The sequence below is a fragment of the Sus scrofa genome, chromosome 1, assembly GCF_054392235.1.
Source record: "Sus scrofa isolate SSC_HxYL_T2T_F1_AM1 chromosome 1, Sscrofa_HxYL_maternal_Yorkshire_Landrace_v2.0, whole genome shotgun sequence".
Taxonomy (NCBI): domain Eukaryota; kingdom Metazoa; phylum Chordata; class Mammalia; order Artiodactyla; family Suidae; genus Sus; species Sus scrofa.
In genome coordinates, this window is record NC_139383.1 from 148855099 (window position 1) to 148881645 (window position 26547).

The 26547-nt window shown below is 43.5% G+C and overlaps 1 protein-coding gene and 1 long non-coding RNA gene across 6 annotated transcripts in view; both read left to right on the forward strand.

Annotated features, from left to right (window-relative positions):
• LRRK1 (leucine rich repeat kinase 1) overlaps positions 1-26547 on the forward strand; it is a 130240-nt gene that overhangs the window by 54822 nt on the left and 48871 nt on the right. For 3 of the 5 annotated variants that reach the window (XR_014815340.1, XM_021098586.2, XM_021098590.2), the window contains 5 exons: positions 1684-1863; positions 2269-2417; positions 24091-24317; positions 25596-25723; positions 26061-26224. Coding sequence is in view for 3 of the 5 variants with exons in the window: in XM_021098586.2 (XP_020954245.2) it covers positions 1684-1863; positions 2269-2417; positions 24091-24317; positions 25596-25723; positions 26061-26224 (848 nt within the window). In the remaining 2 variants the exon portion in view is untranslated. Of the gene's footprint in view, positions 1-1683; positions 1864-2268; positions 2418-9368; positions 9505-24090; positions 24318-25595; positions 25724-26060; positions 26225-26547 lie in introns of those variants that run through there. The other 2 variants (XR_014815342.1, XM_021098593.2) reach the window with 1 other exon arrangement.
• On the forward strand, positions 3042-9104 carry LOC146406427 (uncharacterized). The gene is made up of 2 exons (XR_014815346.1): positions 3042-3691; positions 4644-9104. It is a non-coding gene; the product is annotated as an uncharacterized LOC146406427 (long non-coding RNA).

Consider the following 26547-nt stretch of genomic DNA (forward strand, 5'->3'; position numbering starts at 1 on the left):
GAACACTCATAGGGGTTCGTCTGGTTAAGAGAGCCCTTTGGTTTTAGAGAAAGCAGGACTTAAGGCTTGACTTTGCCATTTACCAACCATGGGACTTTCGGCAAGTTCCCAAATCTCTCTGAGCTTTGGTTTCCTCCTATTAAAATCATGACCATGAAGTACAGGGCCTGCCTCCTAAGACCGACCGACTCATGTCCATCCTCAACAGAAGTTAGCAGCATGACAGCTGCATTTCTCAGACCCAGATACCTGCTGGTAACCGAATTAGGGATCATTTGTTTCCTGTTCAAGTACGTCCTCCTTTAAATTGTCTTTTCCACTTAGCAGTCGAAGCCAAAGAAAGGACACTTATTTAGCACCTGCAATAGCCCAGGCATGATGCCAAGTGCCTTAGGTGTTGGATTTTAATTTCTGCCCTTTCAACCTCACCCCTATTTCCCGGTCAGTTTCCTATCACAGAGGGAGGATCACTTTCCCCAGGCTTCAGAGCACTTCAGTTCCGGAAGACTTGCCACCTCTGGAAATGAGACAGTGTTATGATGCAATTGGGAAGTATGTGTGTGGAGGATGAGGTCATTTTTCCTTGGCAGTCTGATCCAAAGACATCGCACTGTTTTGAAACTGAAGATATGCAACATTTCAGCCCACGCTGTCCCTGTTCATTCAGTGTGTCAAGTGTTATTTCATCCTGGAATTAAGTAGGCAGTTCTTTGGGGGAGTGATTCTCTAAGTTTTAGGTTGATCTATTTTTTCAATAAAAGTTTTTTTTAATTTATGGAAGTAATAGATGTATATTACAGATAATTTGGAAATTCAGAAAAGTGCTTATTACTCCAAGAACATAATGATGCTATAATGACTTATATGAGGCACTTGACAGTGTGACAGTTTGTTGAGTCAGGCACTTGACATATACTCTGTCATGTAATCCTCCCATTAAACTTGGGAGGAGTGATGTTATTATTTCCATTTTACCTATGGGTAAACTGAGTCATGGAGAGGATAGGAAATTTGCCCAAGAGACACAGCTGAAATATTTAACCCTAAGTTGCCTGTCTCCAAAACTCATACCCCTCTGTGTATGCTGCTCTAGGGGTGAGGTCAGGACTGGGGATGAGGCAGAGAGTAAGGGGATATTCACAATCCCAGTACCCAAAGACAATTCCGCAAAGTTCTGCAACACTGAGCTCGTTCTTTCTAGGTTTGTTTCCACACACCCACTTTTTTTTTTTTTTTTCCTTTTGGCCTCCCCGCAGCACATGGAGTTCCCCGGGCCAGGGATCAGATCCAAGCTGCATTTTTGACCTACACAGAAGCTGTGGCAATGCCAGATCCTTAACCCACTGTGCTGGACTGGGGATTGAACCTGTGTCCCAATGCTGCAGAGACGATCCTGTTGCGCCACAGAGGGAACTACCCCACACACACTTTTTATCATTATGATCATACTGTGTGTGCTGTTTGAATGCTGCTTTTCCCCACTTGGCATGATTTGATGAGCAGATGGGTTTATAATGATGTGGGGAAATGTCATGCGCAAATCAGAGGGACTATTCCATAAACACTGTCAACTAGGAAGCAATTTTCAGGCAGAAGCAGGACCATAGTCAAAGGGGATTTCAGAGCGGGAACAACCGGTCGCCTCGGTGACACTCTCCTTCTTCCATCGTGTTGTCCTGCCAGGTCCCTGCAACCCCCAGCGGCTGCTGAACTGGATGCTGGCCCTGGCCTGCCAGCGGGGACACCTGGCAGTGGTGAAGCTCCTGGTACTGACGCACGGGGCCGACCCTGAGAGCTATGCGGTCAGGAAGAATGAGTTCCCTGTCATCGTGCGCCTGCCACTCTACGCAGCCATCAAGTCAGGTGGGTCTCCTGTCAGCCCACACTGCCCCCCCCAACCCCGAAGAATGATTGCTCCTTTGAAGTGTGGGACCAGCCGGCTCCCAAATCACTGGTGTGGAGGCTTTTGCAACTCCCAGTTCTTTGCATCTTTTTCGAAAGGCCTGCATCCTTCCTCCTCCTGCCCTGCTTGCCCCTGCAAGGGGATTTCAGTGGCTATGGCAAGTGGGCCTGACCTCGGAGGCACTCCAAGGGAAAAAGTCCCACGAAAATTCTCTAGCAGGAACCTGAAACGTCCAGGGAGCAGGTGGAGAAGTTCAACTAGTACCAGAACGCTTGTCGTCTGCATTTCATCTGAGAGCCTCTGCCCTTTTGGACAACTGTGACACTGCTTCCCATGCCCTGAGGTCTCTGCTTTCTGTCCCATAGGGAATGAAGACATTGCCATATTCTTGCTTCGGCATGGGGCCTTTTTCTGTTCCTACATCTTACTGGACAGTCCTGATCCCAGCAAGCATCTTCTCAGGAAGTATTTCATCGAAGCCAGTGCGTTGCCCAACAGTTGTCCAGGAAAAATGGTGAGTAGCCTGTGAATGAATGGATGAAGAAGGGGTGGTGTAGTTAGACAGTGGAATATTTTTCAGACATGAGAAAGGAATCCTGCCATTGGCAACATGAATGGACTTTGAGGACATTATGCTAAATGAAAAAAGTCAGACAAAAATAGATACTGTATGCTTTCACTTACATGTGGAACCTAAAAAAACTAAACCATAGAAATAGAGGGGATGGTTTGCCAGGGCATGGAGGGTGGGGTAGATGGGGAGATGCTGGTCACAGGGACACACTTCAGCTAGAAGATGAATAGGTTCTGGAGATCTAATGTACAACACTGTGATTATAGTTAATAACACTTAATTTATACTTGAAAGTTTCCAAGAGAATAAATCTTAAATGTTCTCACCACAAGAAAGAAATGGTAATTAGGTGACGTGGTGTAGGTGTTAGCTAAGGCTGTAGTGGTAATCATTTTGCAATATATAAAAATATCAACAGCTTCTACGCCTTAACTTACACAATGTTATATGTCACTTATAGCTCAATAAAACCAGGGGAAAACGTGTACAAGGAATTAGTTCTAGTTAGTTCGCCATTTGAATAACAAAAATAATATTGTATTATTTACATGATCTTCAACCTGGCTTTTTTTTTTTTTTTTTTTTTTTTTTTGGTCCTACTTGCAGCATGCAGAAGTTCCTGGGCAAGGGATTGAACCCAGGCCACAGCAGCAATCTGAGCCACTGTAGTGACAATGCCAGGTCCTTAACCTACTGAGCCACATGGGAACTCCCAATCTGGCTTTTTAAATTTAGCACCCTAGGAGTTCCCATTGTGGCTCAGGTTAAGAACACAATATAGTGTCCATGAGGATGTAGGTTCAATTCCTGGCCTTGCTCAGTGTGTTAAGGATCTGGCACTGCCCCAAGCTGGGGCATAGGTCACAGATGTGGCCCGGATCCTGTGTGGTCATCCATGGCTGTGGCGTAGGCCAGCAGCTGCAGATCCAATTTGACCCCTAGCCTGGGAACTTCCGTATGCCACAGGTGTAAAAAGAAAATTAATTAATTAATTAATTAAATTTAGCACTTCTATCACTGACTCCCTCAAGATCAGTCAATGTGGCTACATATCATTCTTTTATTAAATATGTGCCTTAAAACTAGAGTAAATGGGAGTTCCCTTCATGGTTCAGTGGTTAACAAACCCAACTAGGATTCATGAGGATGCTGGTTCAATCTCTGGCCCCTCTAAGTGGGCTAAGGATCCAGCGTTGCCATGATCTGTGGTGTAGGTCGCAGATGCGGCTCAGATCCCACGTTGCTGTGGCTGTGGTGTAGGCCAGCAGCTGTAGCTCCAATTCAATCCCTAGCCTGGGAACTTCTGTACCCATGGGTGTGGCTCTAAAAAGCAAAAAAAAAAAGAAAAAAGAAAAACCAAACTAGAGTGAATACAGCTTAGTTGACTTAGCCCTTCTGTTGGTGAACATTAGGATTATTTCTAGGTTTTGACTGTATAATATAGCCTGATTTTCTAGGGTGTTCCTTATGGAGATCAAAGAACTAAAAGTGGACTACTTTGGAATCACTTCCCCAAAACATTCTGATGACTCATACTTTGACCAGCATTATGTGGGGATTTCTGTCCCCATACCTCAGCCAGCACTAGATCTCCAGGAGCCATTTAATTTTCATCACTCTGTTAGGTAAAAATAATATCTCCTTGTCTTAATGTCCATGTTTCTATTATTAATAGTGTTGAGCATCTTTTCATATCATCATGAATTATTTGCATTTCCGCTTACGTGACTGACCTGTTACTGTTGATTATCTTTCTCAGGGATTACTCCCCCTTTCCTTCTCATTTTGGAAAGTCTTTTTGTATATTAGAGATTTTAAGCCTTTGTTTATTATACATGTTGCCAAGTATTTCCCCCAAGCCATTATTTTTCTTTTGTCTGTTATCTTTTGAAGTAACAAAGATATAAGAATATATATATAATCAAATATGTCTGTCTTTTCCTTTATGGCATATGGATTATATATGAAAGTCATTTCCACCTTAATTTTATATAAATATTTTTCTAAAGTCTTTTATACTGTTTTTATTTTTTTATTTTCTACTTTTTTTTTTTTTCCCCTTTTTTTAGGGCTGTACCCACAGCATTTGGAGGTTCCCAGGCTAGGGGTCCAATTGGAGCTACAGCTGCCGGCCTACACCACAGTCACAGCAACGTGGGATCTGAGTCGCATCTTCGTCCTACACCACAGCTCACAGCAGTGCTGGATCCCTGACCCACTGAGCAAGGCCAGGGATCGAAACCACATCCTCATGGATGCTAGTCAGATTCATTTCCACTGCACCACAACAGGAACTCCTATTTTTTACATTTTAAGATTTAATTTTTTTTGGTATTTATTTGTACATGTGGTTTGAAGGAGGGAATGTAATTTTCCTCTCTTCTAGGTGGATGATCAGTTAATCCAGCACAATTTAAAAATAAACCCTGCCTTTAGTTCTGAATTGAAATGTCATCATGGCCATATCTCCCAGTATATCCATACCTGTGTACATTTTGGGATTCTCTGTACTGGTCCACTGACCTGTTAACATTTTTTCTGTTCAAATGCCATACTATTCCGGTTACAGGCATCTCATTTAAACCTTACAAATTGTTTGTTTGTTTGCCTGCTTGCTTTTTAGGGCCACACCTGTGGCATGTGGAAGGGCCCAGGCTAGCAGTCGAATCAGGCCTGCAGCTGCCAGCCTATGCCACAGCCACAGCAATGCTAGGTCTGAGCCACATCTGCAACCTACACCGCAGCTCATGGCAACACTGGATCCTTAACCCTCTGAGTGAGGCCAGTGATCGAACCCACATCCTCATGGATACTAGTTGCGTTTGTAACCAGTTGAGCCACAAAGGAAACTCCCTAAACTTTTCAACTTGTTAATGCAAGTTTTCTACTCATTTGCTTTTTTCAAAAAATATCTTTCTTATGAGACATTTGTTTTTCTGTTCTGCACATTTCCCATGGTGACCACCGTGGAGATTTGTGCTGTGTTTAAGTTCTTTAATGGGATTTTATAGTTTTCCTCATAGGGTTTCCTGGACCTATTTTGTTTGTTTATTATTGTTTTTGCCACTGTTTGATTAGAATATGTGTAATTCTCTCCCATTTCCAGCCTAATGTTATAGTTGTGGAGGAAATCTCCTCTGTTTGTTTTACCCAATCCCCTTACCAATTCCTATTGTTAATTCTAGTAGTTTTTTGGTTCTTTGAGACTTTTAGGTCTATTATCAAGTCATCTGCAGGTTCAAAACAGGTTTGTCTTATCTTTTCTAATATTTATATAACTCACTTTATTTTATGACTTATTATGTATCAAGCAGAAATGTCAAAAGTTGAATCATCATGAAGAGAACAGATGTATCTCTCTTGTTCCTGATTTTAAAGGTTGTGGCATCAGCAGTTTGTGGGCATTTCCTGTAGATTTTTGGTAAATAGACTGTTGTTATATTTAGGTAGTTTCCATGTATTCCTTCTTGCTTAGTTCTTATGAGGAAACGTGGCTGAATTTTGTCAGATACCTCTTTGACAGCTATGGATATATTCACATAGCTTTTCTACTTTCATGTGTTGATGTAATAAAAGATGATAGATATTGGCTCAATCTTCAAATCTGGTCAGAAATGGTAATTGGCGTTGTTATGGCTAGATTTGATCTACTGATGTTTTATTTATAATATTTGCATCTATGTTTGTAGGTGAATTGGTCTATAATTTTCTATTTTTATTATCTTCATGAGATTTTGGTGTAAGACCATGTTAGCTTGACAAAATGACTTGGGGAACTTTCCATTTTGTTACAGTCTGGAGAATTTTCATAGGAATTATTTATTGTTAAAGATTAATTATGGGTTCTCCTGTGGCACAGTGGGCTTAGAAGCCAGCATTGTCACTGCTGTGGCTCAGGTCGCTGTTGTGGCAGGAGTTTGATCCCTGGACTGGGAACTTCCACATGCCGAGGGTGCAGCCAAAACAAAGGATTAATTTGATAAAGCAGGTCTTTATTTTGGACTTCTTTTGAAGTCATTAGTTAATTCAGGTTGTCTGCTTTTGCTTATATGCAGTTTAGAAAGTTATATTTTGGTAGAAAATCCTCCATTTCCTTTAGACTTTTGAATTGGCCACTGTGGTGTGTCACATTTACCCTTTTTTGGTCATTCTTTTCTCCTGTATCTGTTTATGGTGTTGATTTATGATGTTGAACAAGTTTACTCTTTCTTTTTTGAATTTAATCAGACCAGCCAGGGATGTGTACATTCTAGCCATCCCACCGAGGGACTGCTAGATTTTATTTTTTCACAATTTGTTTTGCTTGTTCTTGCATTCATTTTGGCTTTTATCTTTACTAAAACCTTTTTGACTTCTTCCCTAAGAATTTGGTTGATGGTGCTGTGGCTCAGGCGAGGCTCTGACTTCAAACTTCTTGGCTTGAATCTGGGCTCCAGGGCTTCCTGCTATAGGACTGCCTTCAGGTCACTGAATCTCTCTGGGTCTTGGTTTCTTCATCTACTGATTTTTACCTAGTTCTAGAAGTTTTGGTGTCATGCAACTCGTTTATGGCTTTATGACCCATTCTTTTTAATAATGATTTTTAATTTTTTTTCCATCATAGCTGGTTTACAGTGTTCTGTCAATTTTCTACTATACTGCAAGGTGACCCAGTTACACATACATGTGTGACCCATTTTTGACCTTTTTCATTGTATCAAATATTTCAAAAAATATTTTTCCCCCTTCATGCTGTTGAAGCATCTGTCCTTAAATTAGGGTTAGTCTGTTCTTCACATGGTCACGCTGCTCTTTTTTGTTCTTTGCACCAACCTGGTATAAGTTTTCCCAGCTTTTTTTTTTTTAAGTTTTATTGAAGTATAGTTGATTTACAGGGTTGTGATAATTTCTGCTGAACAACAAAGGGATTCAATGATACATATACACACATCCATTCTCTTTCAGATTCTTTTTCCACATAGATTATCACAGAATATTGGAAAGAGTTCTCTGTGCTATACAGCAGGTCCCCAATCATTTCACCTGCCTCTAGTGTGCATGTGCCAATCCCAAACCCCCAGTTCATCCCTCCCTCACCACCCCCACCTGTCCTCTTTGGTAACCATAATTTTTCAAAGTCTATGAGTCTGCTTCTGTTCTACAAATAAGTTCATTTGTATCCCTTTTTTTTAGATTCCACATATAATTGATATCATTTGATGTTTATCTTTCACTGTCTAACTTTACTTATTATGATAATTTCTGGCTTCATCCATGTTGCTGCAAATGGCATTATTTCATTCTTTTTTGTGGCTGAGTAATATTCCATCACATATATACCACATCTTCTTTTTCCATTCTTCTGTCGATGGACATATAGATTGCTTCCATGTCTTGGCTACTGTAAATAGTGCTGCAATGAACATTAGGCTCCCTGACTCCAGACTATATTACAAAGCTATCATCATCAAAACAGGGTGGTACTGTCACAAAAACAGAAGTACAGGTCAGTGGAACAGGACTGAAAACCCCAGCCTTTATTTCCAGTTTTTTTCTGTGTCTTTAGTGTATTTATTGTAATCAGCCTTCAGTTTTTAACAAGAGTGTGTCTTTTGAAAGAAGAACCCACACAGTTCACATTGTGTGTGGCCATATTGGTTTATTCCTTCCATCTTTTTTAATTATATTTATTAATATACCTTTTCTTTTCTTATCTTTGCTGGTTTCCTAGTTTCTAGAGAACACTGAAATTTTACTTTCTGTACCTTTGTTACAGCTCTCTGCCTTGACTGGTTTCAGTTATAAACAGAGATAATTATAGTATCCAGCTCGGAAGCCAGCTCTGCACTTAACACAAGGCCTGGAGCATAATAACTGCTTAATAAACATTAATTAGATACCAACTTCACACTTCAAAAGGAAATAGTGATCATCTAACCCTACACGTATATAGTGTTTGGTGTCTTTCCCAGCACTTAGCATATTTGATCCATTCAGTACTTCAGTAAGAACTACAAGAAATATAATCTGTTTAACAGATGAAAATATTGAGGTTTAGAGACTTTCTGTTACTTGTCCAAGAACAAAAAGTGATGCTCAGACCAGAACCTGAGTCTTCTTAACTAAGGGATTTTCTCATTTCATGATTCCTGAACTGTACCTCTCAGCTCTTTCATGGTTCTCACACTTTTCTGTAGCTGGAATCCCTGGGGGCTTTTAGAAAAATCCCAATGATCAGGCCACACAATACACTAACTAAATCTGAATCTCTGGGATAGTGCCCAAATCAGAAGCTTTAAAAACTCCCCAGGTGATTCCAGGGTGCACCCTAGGTTGTAAGACAGTCACTTTCATTGTCTTGGCTTTCATGCTAAAAGCAGGAATGATTGGGAGTTCCCATTGTGGCTCAAGAGGTTATGAACCCAGCCAGTATCCATGAGATGCGGGTTCCGTCTCAGGCCTCAATCAATGGGTTAAGGATCCCATGTTGCCATGAGCTGTGGTATAGGTTATAGACACAGCTTAGATCAGGTATTGCTATGGCTGTGGTTGTGGCCAGCAAGCTATAGCTCTGACTCGTTCCCTACCCTGGGAACGTTCATATGCCACAGGTGTGGCCGTAAAAGCAAAAAAAAAAAAAAACAAAAAGCAGAAATGCTTGACATCTGTGTCTGTGATCTTTCTACGGGCAACTCCTACTAGTTTGCCAAGACAGGGATAGAGTGTGGAAGTGGTTATTGCATTCTGCAAATGAGAAGACAAGGAAAAGACAATGTTGCTTTTCTTCTCCTTGGCCTTTTTGGGTAGAATTGGAAGAGAAAATGAAATGAAAGTGCAGCCTGAGTCATAAGGACTCCTTGGGCTTCCCCAAAGCAGGTGGTCCTTTTTTTTTTTTTTTTTTTTAAATTCAAGTGAATTTCAAAGTCAAGGACCTTGCAGTGGATGTGTCTGGCTGCTGTCATCTCCAACCTGTCATAGCACTTTCCTTCAGTGCTGCTGGCAGAAGAGAGGGGTCCAGTAGTCAGGAACCATGGCCCAGGAGCCAGAGGTAAGTGAACCGACCTTTCCTGGTGTGTGGTGGGATTGAACTGGAATTTTGGGTCAGAATATTAGACAAGGGTAGGCAAAAAAAGGGTGCTTTGCTGCTGTGTGTGCCCAGCCTGAAAACTTCCTTGGCCGCTGGCATTCGCAGCAGTGACCTTGATGAAGCAGTCATCTTGTTTTTTCCTGTATTTGTGTTCTGCTTCCCCCACCAGCTAGTCAGTATTTTTTTTTTTTTTTTTTTTATGTAATTGCTACCTCCGTGGAAGCCAGGGCAGTTAAGGTTCACCACGCCTCTGTGTCAAGCACAACCTTGGCCTCAAGGCTGCCAGCACCTGCCTCTGCCTGGGAACAGGGAACAGCCGAGAAGCCCACATAGACTTTCCACTGGCAGCAGGCAGGCTGCTGAGTTAGGTTCTGATGGTGTTTGGAAAGGAAAGTCTGAGAGCTCAAGCCACACGGTCTGGACACACTTTTAAAAGAGCCGAAGTGAAGCCAAGTCAGACCTGCCAAAGCCACGTCTGGCTCTGGCTTATGGGTGCCCCTCTGGAAAGCTGCCCCACCCTTGCCTGAACGTTTAATGAGACAGCCTGTGTTGGTGACCGTCCTGTCACTGTTTGCTTTGTTGCCATGAGAAATAATGCTTTGATGTTGGCACACCCGGAAAGGAGCAGGAAAAGAGAGAGGCCAGGAGAGGCCTAGGCAGGGCCTGGACTAAGCACTGTGTTCATCCCACTCAGTGGTTAGAGGGCGGGTCCAGAGGGCTCTCTGGGTTGTTGGGAGTGTTATTGATTTTGAAACAACCCAGTTGGGAAGTTTTCATTTCCTTTAAAAGTCCCTCATGATTTCAAATCTGCAGTGAACCTGGAGAGGATCATTTATTACCAGTATTACTATTACTGTTGTTGTTGTCACTTTTTGGATCAGCTCTGGCTTATGATGTACCTTAAACATTCCTGGGGACTGGCCATTCAGTTGCCTCCATCTGTGCCCAAGCACAAACGTCCTGGCTGCACATTTCAGGAGCTGAAGTGGCCCTTCTCTCTTGGAGGGATCTGGTGGGTCTAAGGATCTGCATGAGCAAACGCTCAGAAAGGGTCGGCTATAGCCTGTTTGGCGGCTCAGCCTTTTCTAGGGTCTTTGTGCAGCTGATCAGAGGCTGCTTCCACTGTGAGCAGGTCACCTTTCCTGAGGGACACTAAGGCCTCTGGGGGACACCCTCATCCCAGGTTAGGCCTAATTTTTGGTACAAAGTCTTATTCAGCATTTCTGCTTCTATACCTTGCAACTTCTCAGCTCCTCATACCCCCTTAGAGTGGGCAGTGCTGTCTCACTCTTGTTCATACATTTTCCCTGTGGAAGCCTACGGAATAAACTACTGTGACACTGTCTACGTGGTAAGTGTGTCTCAGAACTTGAGAATGGATAGTTGGGTCACTTGAGGTGGGTGTTCATAGCGGGCTGTACCACTAGATGGGCAGACATACAAAGCAGTTCTATAAACCACTTGTATTTAGTTTAAAATGGGGGAAATGATTCACAGAGACGCAGAAATACTAAAACTATTCCTTGAACTTATGTAACAAACTAGAAAACACAATAAGGAAAGAATAAGAGAAAAAAGGAAACATTATTAAATATCATTGGAATTTTGGTATAGACATAGACAAGTACACTCATAAAATGCAGATAAATTCCAGATAAGCATTGAAAACTCATCAGAATATATTTTTAAAAAGTACATTTATTCCACTTATAAAAGTAAATGGTGGTGTTCTCATCGTGGCTCAGCGGAAAATGAATCTGACTAGTTTCCATGAGGACACACTGTTCAATCCCTGTCTTCCCTCAGTGGGTTAAGGATCCAGTGTCACCACAGCTGTGGTGTAGGTTGCAGACACAGCTCAGATCTGGCATTGCTGTGGCTGTGGTGTAGTGTGGCAGCTACAGCTCCAATTCTGCCCCTAGCCTGGGAACCTCCATATGCCATGGGTACAGCCCTAAAAAGACCCAAAAAATGGTTACATTTCTTTAAAGTTTTATCTTTCAAATATGTAATATATATTTTATCTTTAAAATATCTTTGAAATTTTAAAGATATATAAAGGTGTATAAACATATATGATCACAAAAAAGAGAAATTAAAATTATTTAGGTGATCCCTGGTGGTGCAGCAGTTTAAAAAAACAGCATTGTCACTGCTGTGGCTTCTTGGCCGGGAACTTCTGCATGCCATTGGTGTGGCCAAAATAAATTAAATAAATAAATTTATTTACAGTACATTTTACTATAATTATAGTAAAATAGTAATATGATAAAATACAACTTTACTATATTATGCTAATATGGTAAAATAGAATTTTAAAAAGAATATAAAAAAGAAAAACCATAGAAGATACTTGAGAAAAAAGAATTAATCAAACCTGAAATCCAAAAGAGATGATGGATGCAATTATAGGTCAGTTGATAATTAATTTTAATCCAGGCAGTGTTTATAGATCACCTACTAGATGCTTGGGACTTAGCAGTGACTAAGCAAGAGCCCTGGACCTTGCCACCACATTGCTTCCAAATCCCGCTGGGTTAGAAGTTAAGAGAAATGAAATAGTTAATTTACGTATGAGAAAACAGACAGTAAATCATGGCATTGAAACATACACCCTATTGGCAATTACAGAAATTCAAATTAAAATGACTTGAAAGTACTGTCACTTACCTATTAAACTAGTAAAAATTAATATAAATGCTGAGTAAGACACTTGGCAGGGTCAAAGAGGAGGGGCACCAGAGCCTTGCTGCTGGCACTATAAATCGGTTCCATCTGTGTGGAAAGTAATTGGCGTCATGTGACAAAAGCTATAAAACTCTTTTCTCCCAGAGAACAGTTCTGAATTTGGTATTTCCCTTCTGAAAGATAACTCTAGGACATAATTTTTTTTTAAAAGTGGAGTTTCCTGGTGGCCTGGTGGTTAAAGGATCCAGTGTTGTCACTGCTGTGGCTCTGGCTTCTGCAGTGGCGAGGGTTTGATCCCTGGCCTGGGAACTTCTGCATGTTGCGGGGGTGGCCAAGAAAAAAAAAGGAAAAAAGTAATTGCAACAATTGCACTGCTTACTTAGAACAGAAACAGACTCACAGACTTTGAAAACAAACATAGTTACCAAAGGCAACAGGTTGTGGGGAGGAAAAGACTGGGGTTTGGGGATTAGCATATGCATACTGTAGTATGTGGAACAACTGGCCAACGGGGACCTGCTGTATAGCACAGGGAACTCTACCCAATATTCTATGATAACCTATGTGGGAAAAGAATCTGAAAGAGAATGGACATGCGTGTATGTATCACTGAATCACTTTGTTGTATAGCAGAAATTATCACATTTTAAATCAACTATACTTTAATAAAACTTTAAAAAATGGGAAAAATATTTGAAAAAAAAATAGCACTGCAATGTGTAAGGAGAAGGTAGGGTGGGAAGCCCCAAATGTCCAGCAGCAGAGGAACTCTATGCCCAGTCTTTACCTGTAGGGTGGACACCACATGGACACCTGGCTGCCAGTATTCTCTCTACACCCCAGCCCCACACAGCAGCCTCAGGAAGTCTGTCCCCAGCCCATAGCCCTGGTCAAATGCCCTCTTCCATCTCTAAAGCTTCCTTTCATCTTATCCCTAGCACTTAACAATATCTGGGGTTGCCTGTTTGGGTAATACTCCTGTTTAATATCAATCCCCCCACCCCCCATCAAGCTGGAAGCTTCTCAAAAGCAGGGATTTGTTGTTTTGCTCACCCTGTGTTTGCCCCTCACTGTAGGGTCTGGAACAGAATGAGTAGACGGTTGCTTGGATGGAAGGAAGGATGGATGGATGGATGGATGAATGAAGAATGGGTGCGTGGGTGGATAAAATTTTATATTTGTAATAACCCTCTGTTTACATAGGACTTAATGGCTAACAAAGTACTTTGCCAAACATTCTACTTTAATCTTCTATACAAACCTGTGAGGTAGAAGTTTTTGTCTTTATTTAAAAATTGAGGAAATACAGAGTTCTTTCACCTGTAAGTTGAGTAGCTTAGTAACTGCAAAGGTAGTATTTTTATTTCTTTTTTCCTTGCCTTTTTTTTTCCTTGCTCTCAAATTGCTATTAGCAAAATTTTTATGCTGGAAGGGGTGTTTTTTTGTAAGCTTCCTATTTTTAAAAGGAATAACTGAAATGAAAGGGCAAAAGCATAATGTTGCTTTTAAAACAAACCTTGTTTACCTATTTTTAAGAATTTTAGCGAAGAAAGGGTGATAAATTTTGTAAATACGTTTTGGCATTCTGATGATTAAAAGAGGGTCTCTCTTTCTTCAACCAAATAGGCTGATGGTTTTCTGTAAGTCACCACAGTGCTGTTCTCTTGGTGTAGATCCTGCTTGGTCACAGAACTTAAACCTTTGAATTCAGTTACTGATTTCCATTCGAGAGGTTGTGTAACAGTTTTTGCATCCATGTGTGTTCACGTAGTTGGCCTAGAATTGTAATGGCTTTGAAAAAGTGTTTGGTTTTTCTCAGTAAATGAAGTGGGTCTTCTGTCAAGGAACCATGTGTATAACACAGAGATGATTTGTTCTTTGAAAGATTTGATTGAAAAAGTATTATATTGAATTCAGAGCCTTTGGGGAGTGATTCTTTAGTTACTTTCCTTATTTGTTTGTCTCACATACCTTTTTTTTTTTTTCTGATTGTGTCATTGAAAATTGTTTATTGTGGAAGTAAGTATTGCCTTTCGACATCATTATTTGGTTTGTTAGCTCTGGCTGAGGACATCTCCCATAACTTAAGCATTGTTTCTGATGCGACTGTTAGGTTATTGTTTCCATTTTTAAACTATTAAGATACTTTTATTTTTAATGTAGTCAATTGATCAACTTTATCCTTTTCTAATGACTCTAGAATTGGTTTTATTTATCAAGTTCCCTGTTTTTACTTCATTTTGGTTTTTCTATTTTTAGTCTAACTTTGTTTTCATTTCCCTGATTTCTTTTAGCTTTCCATTCTGGGCAGGAAAGGGCTAGTTTATTTGCTTTGCTTTTTCCTTTTTGCTCAGAGTTGTTTGGTTTTTTTTTTCTTTTCCTCCATTACTTGTGATGCTTTTGTTGCTCTAAAAATGTGTTCTGCTGTTGTGCATTGGTTTTTCTCTCCTATCCAAGTATTTTTTGAAAGGGCATTTTTTAATGTCCAAATCATTGGACACCTTTTAATTCTGCTTTCACCACTGGTTTCTACCTTGACTTTGTCTAGGAATAAGATGCACAGGAAGCTTGCCCTCTTGCCTGCTTCTTCCTTTTCCTTTTGCCTCTTATTCAGAATGGAATCAATTTATGCACAAGTTCATACCGATTTGAAAACAGTTCGCTCTCCTGTGCCCTCCTCTTTGGTGATCTCCCATTCTTACTGCCGTGTAGCTTTATAATTCCCATGGAGTTCCCATGATGGCGCGGGGGAAACAAATCCAACTAGGAACCATGAGGCTGTGGATTAGATCCCTGGCCTCACTCAGTGGGTTAAGGATCTGGCGTTGCTGTGAACTGTGGTGTAGGTCGCACACGCAGCTTGGATCTGATGTTGCGGCTGTGGTGTAGACCTACAGCTCTAGTTCCGATTGGACGCCTAGCCTGCGAACCTTCATATGCCGCGGGTGTGGCCCTAAAAAGCAAAAAATAAAATGAAATAAATAAATGAAAAGTAAAATAAAATGCCATCATAGGTTTTCTTGTAAGTATTTTTGTACTCATTGATCTGGCTCCTTAGTTACATTTCCCTTTTTTAATGTTTTGGCTGCGTCTGCAGCATGCAGAAGTTCCCAGGCCAGGGATCAAACCTGCACCACAGAAGTCACAACAGGATTCTTATTTCCCTTTTTTTGTTTGTGGGTTTGAAATCATATTAGTAGCTAATCACTACTGATTCTGGCATTTACAATATTTTTAGCGGGCAGGCTTTTGTGAGAACAGATTTCATTTTTTTCTCTCAGTCATTTAATTTAATAACTGTGTCACTTTAAATAATCGTCCTTCCGAGTTTAGAAGGAAGGCTGTCCTCCCCTCCGGTTAGTGTTCTCAGGTTGTTCTGGGCCTTCTCCTTTTACATCATGGAGCCCCCCCAGGCTTTTCCCTAAGTTTCTGGCTACTTTCGCCGTCCTGTTTCCTTACCTTTTTATTATGTTTCCAGTCTACTTATCCCAAGAGACAGACAGTTTTTCAGCTTTCAAGAATCTCTGCTTCTTTCTTTTCCTTTCTTAATCTGTGGGTTTCTGTTGATGGAATGTTCCAGATTCTCAGATCTTGACTTCTCTGATCTTCCTGTGACTTGTTACCATTTATATCAGTAACAAAGTAACCGACACAGGTTGGCTTAAAATAACAGCAATGTATTGTCTCTAGTTTTGGAGGGTGGAGGTGTGACCTCAGGGTGTTGGTAGGGCCAAGCTCCCTGGAAGTTCCAGCGGAAGGCCACGCCCTGTTCCTTTCCTGGTTACTGGTGGTTGCTGGCAGTCTTCAGTGTTCCATGACTTGTAGACCCATCATTCCAGCAACATGCTGTCCTCTCCCATGTCTTCGTGTTGTCTTCCCTCTGCACGTGTCTGCCTGTGTCTAATCCCCCTTTCATGAGGGCACCCATCATACTCGGGGAGCACCCATCTTAATGACCTCATTTTTTTTTTTATAATTTTTTTTATTTTCCCACTGTATAGCAAGGGGGTCAGGTTATCCTTACATGTATACATTACAATTACATTTTTCCCCCACCCTTTCTTCTGTTGCAACATGAGTATCTAGACAAAGTTCTCAATGCAATTCAGCAGGATCTCCTTGTAAATCTATTCTAAGTTGTGTCTGATAAGCCCAAGCTCCCGATCCCTCCCACTCCCTCCCCCTCCCATCAGGCAGCCACAAGTCTCTTCTCCAAGTCCATGATTTTCTCTTCTGAGGAGATGTTCATTTGTGCTGGATATTAGATTCCAGTTATAAGTGATATCATATGGTATTTATCTTTGTCTTTCTGGCTCATTTCACTCAGGATGAGATTCTCTAGTTCCATCCATGTTGCTGCAAATGGCATTATGTCATTCTTTTTTATGGCTGAGTAGTATTCCATTGTGTATATATACCACATCTTCCGAATCCAATCATCTGTTGATGGACATTTGGGTTGTTTCCATGTCCTGGCTATTGTGAATAGTGCTACAATGAACATGCGGGTGCACGTGTCTCTTTTAAGTAGAGTTTTGTCCGGATAGATGCCCAAGAGCGGGATTGCGGAATGACCTCATTTTTACTTGATTACCTCTATCAAGACCCTGTTTCTGAATAAGCTCAAATATGCTTATTTTGACATGCTGAGGATTCAATATATCTTTTGCCAGGACACAGTTCAGCCCATGACACCATCCTTGTGGCCGTCCAACTGCCATGGCTGCCGCATATGCTGAGATGGACAGCCGGTCAAGGTCTGGGCCCCTTCCCATCCTCCCACTCTCACCACTTCTCCCTCCTGAAAGCCTGTCCCTGCGAATGCAGAGACCTGAGCAGTGGATACCTGGAAGCCTCGTGTGAGGGCTTTCTCCTGGGACGAGGATGTTCTCATCTGCTGACCTCACCAGCACACGGAGGCTGAACGGGAGCCACCCTGTCCAGTGTGCTGATCCCCTGTCCAGCTGAACCCGTCACCCAGAACCTCCTCTGACAGTCTGGGCCCCCAGAGAATACTGGCAGATTTGAGATTTACCACCCTCATTGGCATCTGTGGAGAAACCCCTTCTGCAGTCAGACATCACTCATGTGACTTGGGATGTGTCTTCAGAGTCTATGCCTGGCTCTGCCACTCTGAGCATCTTCTTTTTTAGGTCCCTTTTCACTTGTTCTTCAGGCCTTTTCATGAGTTGCTTCCCTTCAGATTAGCCCTGGTGGTTTTGCAGCTCCTCTGGCATCTGGTGCCCTGACTGCTCCTTCACCTAGCGGATGGTGGCTCTTGTCTTCCTGGCTGGTTCTACAAGGAACCACCACCCAAGAAACTACATATCCACAAAAAGAAAGGCATGGGTTTTACGCGGGCCCAGGATTCGTGAATTTTAGAAGGTTCTATGTATTGCTCCCATTTTAACACGTGTGTCTTGGTTAAAGAGACTGATCCTGCTGACTGCCTTTGGTGTCCTGCTCTGCTGTCACTGAGCTCTAGTCTATCCCCTCAAGGGACAGTGGGTGCAGATCCTTCTTTGTGGGCTGCTTAGAGACCTAGTGAGGAGGAAACACTGGAACTAGCTCTGGTGAGGCTGTTCTCCAAATCACAGAGGCACACCCCTAGCACTGAATGGAGAACCATTCTCTGTGTCAGCTCAGAGCCCAGCTGCCAGCCCCACAGCTCTCAAGGTTAAAGCCAGGTTAAAAGCAATGTCATTTTCAGCCCTCCACTGAACAATTATATTCGTCAACCATAGGGTTGCACTGACAAAAAAGCATGAGAGATGTCACTGTAGCCCAGTGGCTCATCCACCATGGTATGTGTGTCTGGAAGCATCAAGCAGCATTACACAAAGGCAGGTAATTGCCCTCCTGGACCACAGCTTCTATCACAGGACAAGGAGACCTTCTTATTGCAGAGGTGCCCCCAAACGTCACTGTCTGTAATGAGCCAAATGCCCTTGAACTGGTCCTTGTCACCATCACTACCTCAGAAAACAAGTTCCTCAAGTCATCGCACAGTGCCTTCTGGGAGAGAGTATTTCCCTTCTCTTTGGCCCCAAATTGAAAGCGCTCATGCTTAAGAACCAAGAGAAGCACGTTTTCCATCCGTTGCCTTTGGACTGTATGTATCTTAGCCATGGCCCTGTTGAGTGGATGGCATCTCCACAGCCAGCTGTCTTTGATTTTGCAGTTCAGCGTGAATGGATTTAATTATACAATTGCTGGCTTCTCTCCCTCAGAACCTGGTTTATTGTGATCCTGCCCGAACTAAACACAAATAAATAATGAGGGCTTCGGGGCCTGCCCAGCTCAATTTCAATGTTAAGGGTACTGTGCACTCTTCATTTTTTCTTCCTCTCTGCCCCTTTGGAAGCACTTCAGCACCCTGGGGTGTCTGTGCACCAAAAGGAAGGTAGCTTTTGTAAATGCAACTTTTCAGACTAATGCAAGATCAGGTAGAAGTCTTACATGTTTTTCCAACCTCCATCCAGCCCAGGAGTCTTCTCACGAGCATGTCTGAATATGCAGTAGGTCATCCCATTCTCAGACTTCTGCTTTTTGCTACTTCTCCCCAGGGCTGGAGTTTCACAGATTTTAACCCTGCAGAAACTCTAGTGTAAGACTAGAAAGAGCTCAAGTTTAGGAACTGGTGGCATCTGCTTCCTCCTCTGCTTCGTGTCTGATCCTCCTCTTCTTCATGTCTGGGGAATTCTGTGGCACATTCAGATACTCACTTACTGATGATTTACTTTTGAGAAACAGCGCCCCTTAAAGAAGCACAGGTAAGCTTCCCTCCAGGTGTTCTCTCCTGGCTTTGTGGTCAACATCACATACTCTTAGTTCAGGAAAACCAAGAAAGCAGGGAGTTAGGGTGACAGGATGCCTGTGTAGCACCTCCACAGCTCTTCCCTTCAAGCTTTGAACTCCCCAAGCCTTGGTTCCAACTGTACCATCTGCTTCTTCCACCACCCAGTGCCCAGGTTCAGCGATGCCCCAGGTCACTGCTGCTGCCTGTGGGCACAGGTGAAGTAAGACAGCATCCTTGTTACATAACTTGGGCCAGGACACAGAGCCTTGTTGGGGGTGGGGGGACGAAAAGGGTAGTCTTTGCATCAGGGCTTGTGGGATTAGTAGGACTTAGATGGGAGGGGAGAGGGCCGTGAACTCCAACAGGGAGCAAGCCATCAGGGAGCTTCCCTTCTGCTTTGTCATGGTGGCAGGACAGAGCGCAAAGGCAGAGGCCAGCCCACCTGCAGATTCTGACATCCTTGAGTAACCTCGTGACACCCACAACTAAAAGGAGGCCAGCTCACATGTGTAAGCTTTTGCAAAACTCTCTTAGCTGCAGACCCACCAGCCTTGTGTTTCTTGCAGCCCCCAGAGCATGTAGAAGCCATTTGGCACATTGGCCAGTCAGTTACTGATAGCAGATACACACACACACACACACACACGCCTTCCTGTGAATTTCAGTATTGGGTCCACTTTCTGAGCCCTGTGGTTCATTTATGAATAGGCAGTTTCTGCACTTTAGTTGGCAGTGTGCCCTTGGTTTTGAATCCTCTGTTCTAAGACTAGGCCCATTTCCCCAGTTTCTTCTACTTAGAACAGGCTATTAACCCTAGAAGCCATCTGCCAGCAGGAGTACAGAGGCTATGGAGGAGACAGTGAGCCAGAAATCTGGAAGGTGTTTGGGGCAGATTGTAGAGGCGTGGGGCTGTCTGAGGAAGGAAGTTGTATCTTCTGCTGCAGGCAGGCTGGGATGGGAGAGGGTCGATGGGTTTTGAGCAGACCTTGTTGTTTTAGGATGATCGATCTGGTTAGAGGTGCTAATGGATGGATTTCTGGTCCCAGTGGCTTGTTTGTTTTCAGCACACAAACATTTATTGAGTGTCTGCTGCATGCTAGGCAGGTGCTGCACTTCACATACAGTCAGACAAGACCCAGCACTGGAGAGGCATGCTATCTGGGTTCCGGATGGCCTCACCACCTGCTGGATCAGGGGAGGAGGAGATGACCCTAGGGCTGAGTTAGTGTAGCATGACATCCGCAGGCAGATTGCTACAAGGGGAGTTGACCCTGGTAGGACCTGAGAAAGTACCACCTCCACCTTGACTTGCCCAATGCCCCACTTCTTATGCAGATCAGGGCTACAGCTCAGGAATCAGAGGACAAGGAGGATATGCAGGAGGAGGGTTGCCATTGTCAGAACAGAAACTTCTCGGCAAACCACCCAAGGATGTCTGATTGATTCATGTCACAATCACAACCTGAGTCATTCCTATAGTTGTATTTATTTTTGATGGCCCCGCAGAGTTTTATTTATAAGACTTTCAATAGACTCTTAAAGTTTGTTATTTAAATCCAAAACTAGCCTCATTTTCATCTTACATTTGACTGCCATTTGCTGCTCAGATCCAATCTGTTTGATACTGAGTGACCAAAATGGTGACATAGGGTGAGTGGGAAGAGTTAGCCTGCAGACTAGACACCTTGGCTCTCTGTCCAGCTGTCTGGCCCTGGCCCTGGGACCTGACTGTGTCTTTGAGGACCCAGGAAGTGGAGGCAGCCACACTCTTGGAGGACCTTCTTTGACTTGGCATTGCAAAGACTGGCATGGCTCCTAGATTGGCGCTCATGATTACCCCAAGGCTCCCCATACGTGGGAGGCCATTGGCCTTCTTAGCACCAAAAGCCATAAGTGATCTAGACATCATCTGGTCCAAACTGCTTATTTAACAGATTAAAACAAAGAGCAGTAAGGTGAAGGATGATACAACTGTGAACTGCAGAAGGATCAGGAAAAAAGCCCATATGGCTGGATTCAAATTGGAGGCATCAGAATGCACTCATGTTAAATACAGAGTTGTACTGGATCACTGGGCCAAGAATCAGTGACAGCCCAATAGCAATGAACACACCTAATACCCAGATCTTGGTTTCTAAATACCATTTTCTGCTAAAGGGAATCAGAGCAGATTCGAGGGCCAGGACTTGGAAAGCACCAGAGGAGACTCAAACATCTTGTTTTACCAGGAAGTAAGGGAGTACCCAAAACTAATAGGGATATGTCAGAGGAACACTGGAGCCCCCTGGATGGGACTCCCACTGGTCAAATTGGGGACTGCCTGAGCATGGAAATAAATCAAGATAATAATGAATTATAATACTTTGAATTTAAAAAGAATCCGTGAATCCATAGTGATATTTAAAAGGATTGAGGCAGCGCCCTTTTGCACAGAAGAATGAGAGATAACAAATGTAGAAGGAATGGTAGTTTTAGAAAAATTACTACTTTGTAACTGATCGTGTACTAATTAAGTCAGGCCAGGATCAACAGTGGATGCTGAAACCACTGGGTGAGCTGATGCAGTAACATAAGATGTTCACGGGTCTCAGAATATCACCTCACAGATTGTTAATTCACCACAGAGGAAAATGGAACTTTACAAAGGAGGGACCTGACAGATACCACCTTAAGCAAGGCAGCAGACTTGGCATCACTTTAGTGAAAAGCCTTACATCAGGGGCCCTCTGCTGGAATTTAACTGGTAGGACTCAACATTGAGATTCTTGCCAAAACTGCTTCAATGGAATCTTAACTGAATCAGTAGGAAACAACTGAGTTAATTCAGATAATGAGATAGTCACAAGACTAGAATGACTTGAAAACTTGGCAGTGCTAACATTGAAAAAGACCTAAAAAGGTAGGCACATTCTTCCAGATTAAAGAAAAGAGACATGACAACTAAATGTGATGTGTGATTCTTGTTGGGATCTTGGATTAGGACACAAAATAGTTATAAAAAGACATTTCCAGGATATTTCGGAATATTTGAACATAGACTGTGGATGTGATAATAGTGTATCAATGCCATTTCCTGAAAATGATAAATATATGGTTCTCCTGTAGGAAAATATTCTTATTCTTCAGAGACACCTGTTGAAATATCTGGGCATAAAGTGCCAGAATGGTTATAATTTACTTTCAAATGGCTCATGAAAAAATGAAAATGTGTGTGCGTTTGCTTGTATCTGTGTGTAGAGGAACAGGAGATAAAGCAAGAAGCCAAATGAGACAACATACTGGCAGTTGGTGAGTCTAAGTGAAGAGTATATGAATGGATAGGCATTGTGTCCTAGTTCAATTTTTCTACAGTTTTGAAGTTTAAAAACAAACAGACAAACAAAAACCTCTGAGGGGGAGTTCTCTTGCGGCGTAGTGGTTTAAGGATCCAGTGTTATCACTGAAGCAGCTCAGGTTGATGCTGTGGCATGGCTTTGATCCCTAGCCCAGGAACTTCCCCATGTTGAAGGTGTGGCCATAAATAAATAAGTAGGGAAACAATAATAATAAAAACAGGTCTACATCAATAGCTTGACTTGTCTGAGGAAAAAAAAAAGAAAAGCAACTGAGACTAAAGCTCCATTCTCATGACCCAAAATCCAGTACACCATCCAGGTGAATGGAGAAAGACAGGCAGAGACAATCCCTCTTCTCCTTGGTTCAGAGAGTAGACCTTGAGAGGATGTAGTAGACCCAGCCTTTCCAATCCCAGCAAGTTAGCTAAGGAGATAACGAGAAGGAACACATTGCCCCCTAGTGGCCAGATAAGGAAGTTGGTCTGCTGCTGCCAATTTTGAAAGCAAACTTACCTCCTGTTATTGGTGTCTTTCCCTGTCTGTCTGGTTGTTAGATTTGCCTGTTAGTAAAGCAGTAATTTTTGTTTCTCTAGTTTTCTGATATGGATTTCTGGTTGCTTTAGAGAAACAAGTCAAAAATCCAATTTCCTTTCCCCAGAAACCTAATTGAACCCCCAATTTTTTGATAATCAAAAAGAGAAAAAAGCTTTGCCCATGCAAATTTGACCAGATCTCTTTTCCCACATATTCCAGCAAACTCTTGGCCTTTATGACCCAATCCAATAAAAAAAGCAAAGGAGACATATTCAGAGCTTGCTGTTCCTTGCATTTTGTCAGAGGAGTAGAGAATCTTTATTGTGGATAAAGGGAAGCCTTGGGTGTGCCCAGACTAGAAGCTGTTGATGGGGAAGCTGGAGGCAGCTAACCAGAAGAGGATATCCTAGGTGAAGGGTTAGGGGAGCTCATTTGGCTTTCCTTGTTATTCTAAGTTGAAAGCAGGGACAAGATTAGGGAGACTGTCACTTATCAATCGAGTCCTGGCCATTTGGGGCCAGTTGTTATAGAAGTTATTGTTTAGCTTCCTGGATTGTTACTAGACATTGCAGTATGGCTTCTGCAAGTCTGGCTTCCTGGACTATTTATTATTGATAAGGGGGTCAGTTTCCTGGCAGGTTGCTGCATGTTGTGGCTCAGAGTTCTCATTTTTATATACAGTCTGTCCATTATCTGTATATTCAGTCTCTCTCTCTGGAGGCAGCCCATCCACAAAGCACCCAGTTGGGTGTAAAGCGGCTGCAGGCGGCAACTGCTCTAGTTACAGGGAAGAGAGCCCTGAAGGGAGGTAAGAAGTCCCAGATTTGGGTCTCAGCCTTCTTCTCCAGTCTGTGAGGCTCCTCCAAACTAGGGTGGCCTTGCCTGTACAGAGCAGAGGCCATTCCTGCTTTGTTTCCTACCTGGCTCTCATCAGCCCTGAAAGGGGTGACACTAAGCTCACATGCTCCCTCTAGAGGCTGGAGAGTAAGTAGCTGCAGCTGTGCAGAGATCACCTTGGGGATGCAGGTGCATGACAAATAGGTACCTCCTCCTGTCCACAGGGTCCCAGCCTCTTGGGACTCCACTGAGACGAGCAGATAGACTCTCACGTGAATAATCATTTCATCCCAAGCCTGCACGGACCCTGGGCTTATCGCCAGTATGTGCCTTTCCGCTTTCTCCAATATCCAGGCTCTTCATGTGAAATGGTCCCACCTCAAGCTGCCCTGGGTGGATCTGGACTGGCTCATCGACATCTCCTGCCAGATCACGGAGCTGGACCTTTCTGCCAACTGCCTGGCATCCCTCCCCTCGGTCATCCCCTGGGGACTGATCAACCTCCGGAAGCTGAACCTCTCAGACAACCACCTGGGGGAGCTGCCCAGCGTGCAGTCATCGGACGAAATCATCTGTTCCAGGTGGGCCCCTGCCCTGCAGCCCCTGGCGTGAGAACCGGAACCTGGCCACTCTCCCCATCCTCCTGTGATCATGCTCCCTGATTGTGGTTGGTGCCTTTGAAAACAGATTTTTCAGCTAAAATGGGAGGAGAGTGTTCTGCCCAGCCTTAGGCAAGCTCTTGGGCATGAAGTCCCGCCTCCTTTCCAGGTGAACCTTAGAGGTCTAGCGGGATGGTTTGTCCACTGGCTGGCGGCCACGCAAGCCTGCTTACCCGAGATGTCAGTCACACAGGAATCAGGGGAGGGGAGCTGGCAGAAACCAGGGGGCCCAAAGACCCCAGCTCTTGGTCCACCTCCGAGCGAAATGAGTGGGCAGGGCCTCAGAGAAACCGAATCCCTCAGAACTCTGGCAGTAGGCTGACGGTGTAGGCAGCCCCCATCTCCTTGTCAGGGAGGCCTTGGGAAGAGGACCAAGCCTCCTGGTGAGGCTGCGTGGGGAGGGGGAGGACCTCCCCCTGCATGATGCATACCTACCTGCAAGGCCTCATTCCAGGTGGTATTTGAGCTGATTGCTTTTTTTCTTTTCTTTCTTTTTTTTGTTTTGTTTTGTTTTGTTTTTTAGGGCTGCACCTGCGGCATATGGAGGTTCCCAGGCTAGGGGTCGAATCAGCCACAGCAACACAGGATCCGAGCCACATCTGTGACCCACGCCACAGCTCACGGTGATGCCGGATCCTTAACCCACTGCGAGAGGTCAGGGATCAAACCGTCATCCTCATGGATACTATTTGGGTTTGTAACCTGCTGAGCCACAACTGAAATGCCAAGGATTTGAGCTGATTTCAAAAGCTGAGGCTTAAGTGACATAAGAATGTCAGAAAGGGCTTAGGGTCAGCAATAACCCCTGGGAAAGAAGCCTGGACACAAAATTTAACCTAGTGCCATGGAGTTGGGGGGGGTCCTTAACCAGGGCAGCCTTGAGGGTCCAAAAGGCTAAAAGCACAGCTCTGTGGGTTCCCAGCAGCATCCAGGCCACCAGCTCCTTCTGCTAACACATATGTGAGAAAGGTTTTCGTCCCTGTTGGTCAATGAGACCCGGCTTCACCAAAGAGAGGCTTGGTTTACTTTGTCTCCACAGGCCATAGTGACAGGAATGCAGTGAATAAACATGATATCTGCTGCATTTTCAATGCATACTCTTTAACCTTTTGCAAGGAGAAAAAGAGAGATGCTTTCAGAGAAGTGTAACTGTGAGGCTTTCCCTCTTTCTTCTGGTGCCTTCACTTCCTTCTTCTCCAGGCTCCTGGAAATTGACATTTCCAGCAACAAGTTGTCCTACCTCCCACTGGGATTCCTGCACCTCTCCAAACTTCAGAAACTGACAGCTTCAAAAAATTATTTGGAAAAATTGTTCGAAGAAGAAAGTGGTATGTTGTCATCATCAGTAACCTGACTTCCTTTGTCATTTTCTTCTTTTGTTTTAAAGTTTTATTGCTGTTGTGATCATTGCTGCTGCACAACAAAGTGATTCAGTGAGACATATACACACGTCCATTCTCTTTGAGATTCTTTTCCCACATAGAATATCACAGAATATAATCTCTGTGTTATACAGCAGGTGGAGTTCTCTATGCTATGCAGCAGGTCCCCCATTGGCCAATCGTTCAATAAACCTCAGTGTGCATGTGCCAATCCCCAAACCCTGTCATTTTCTTCTGGACTGGGATATTTCCACCAACTCATCCTCTTTTTTTCGCCCCTTAGCCACGAACTGGATTGGTTTACGGAAGCTACAGGAACTCGATATTTCTGACAATAAATTGACAGAACTCCCCGCACTTTTCCTTCATGCTTTCAAGTCACTCAGTTGTCTGAATGTCTCCAGAAATAATCTGAAAGTGTTTCCAGATGCCTGGGCCTGCCCTTTGGTTAGTATCTTACCAGAATTCATGAAGGGACCAGTCAGTTCCATGTCCACATGCACCTCAAGGAGCTGGGTGCCCTGGCACACTGCCTCCCCTCAGCGGCCACCCAGATCTGTCCCTGTGTTAGACCCAAGCTGTGTCACTCAGCATCCAGCGACTGAGGGTCTCAGGCAGGTAACTCCCCCAAGGGCCAGCCCACCTGGCTCTGGGGTTGAGATTCACACTGTATTACACCCAGAGGACTTTCCAGTGGTCGGCCTTGCACGTTGGGCACAGGATGAGTTCTGTCCAAAACAGCAGGGTCTTTCTTTTAGGACAGCTGTAAA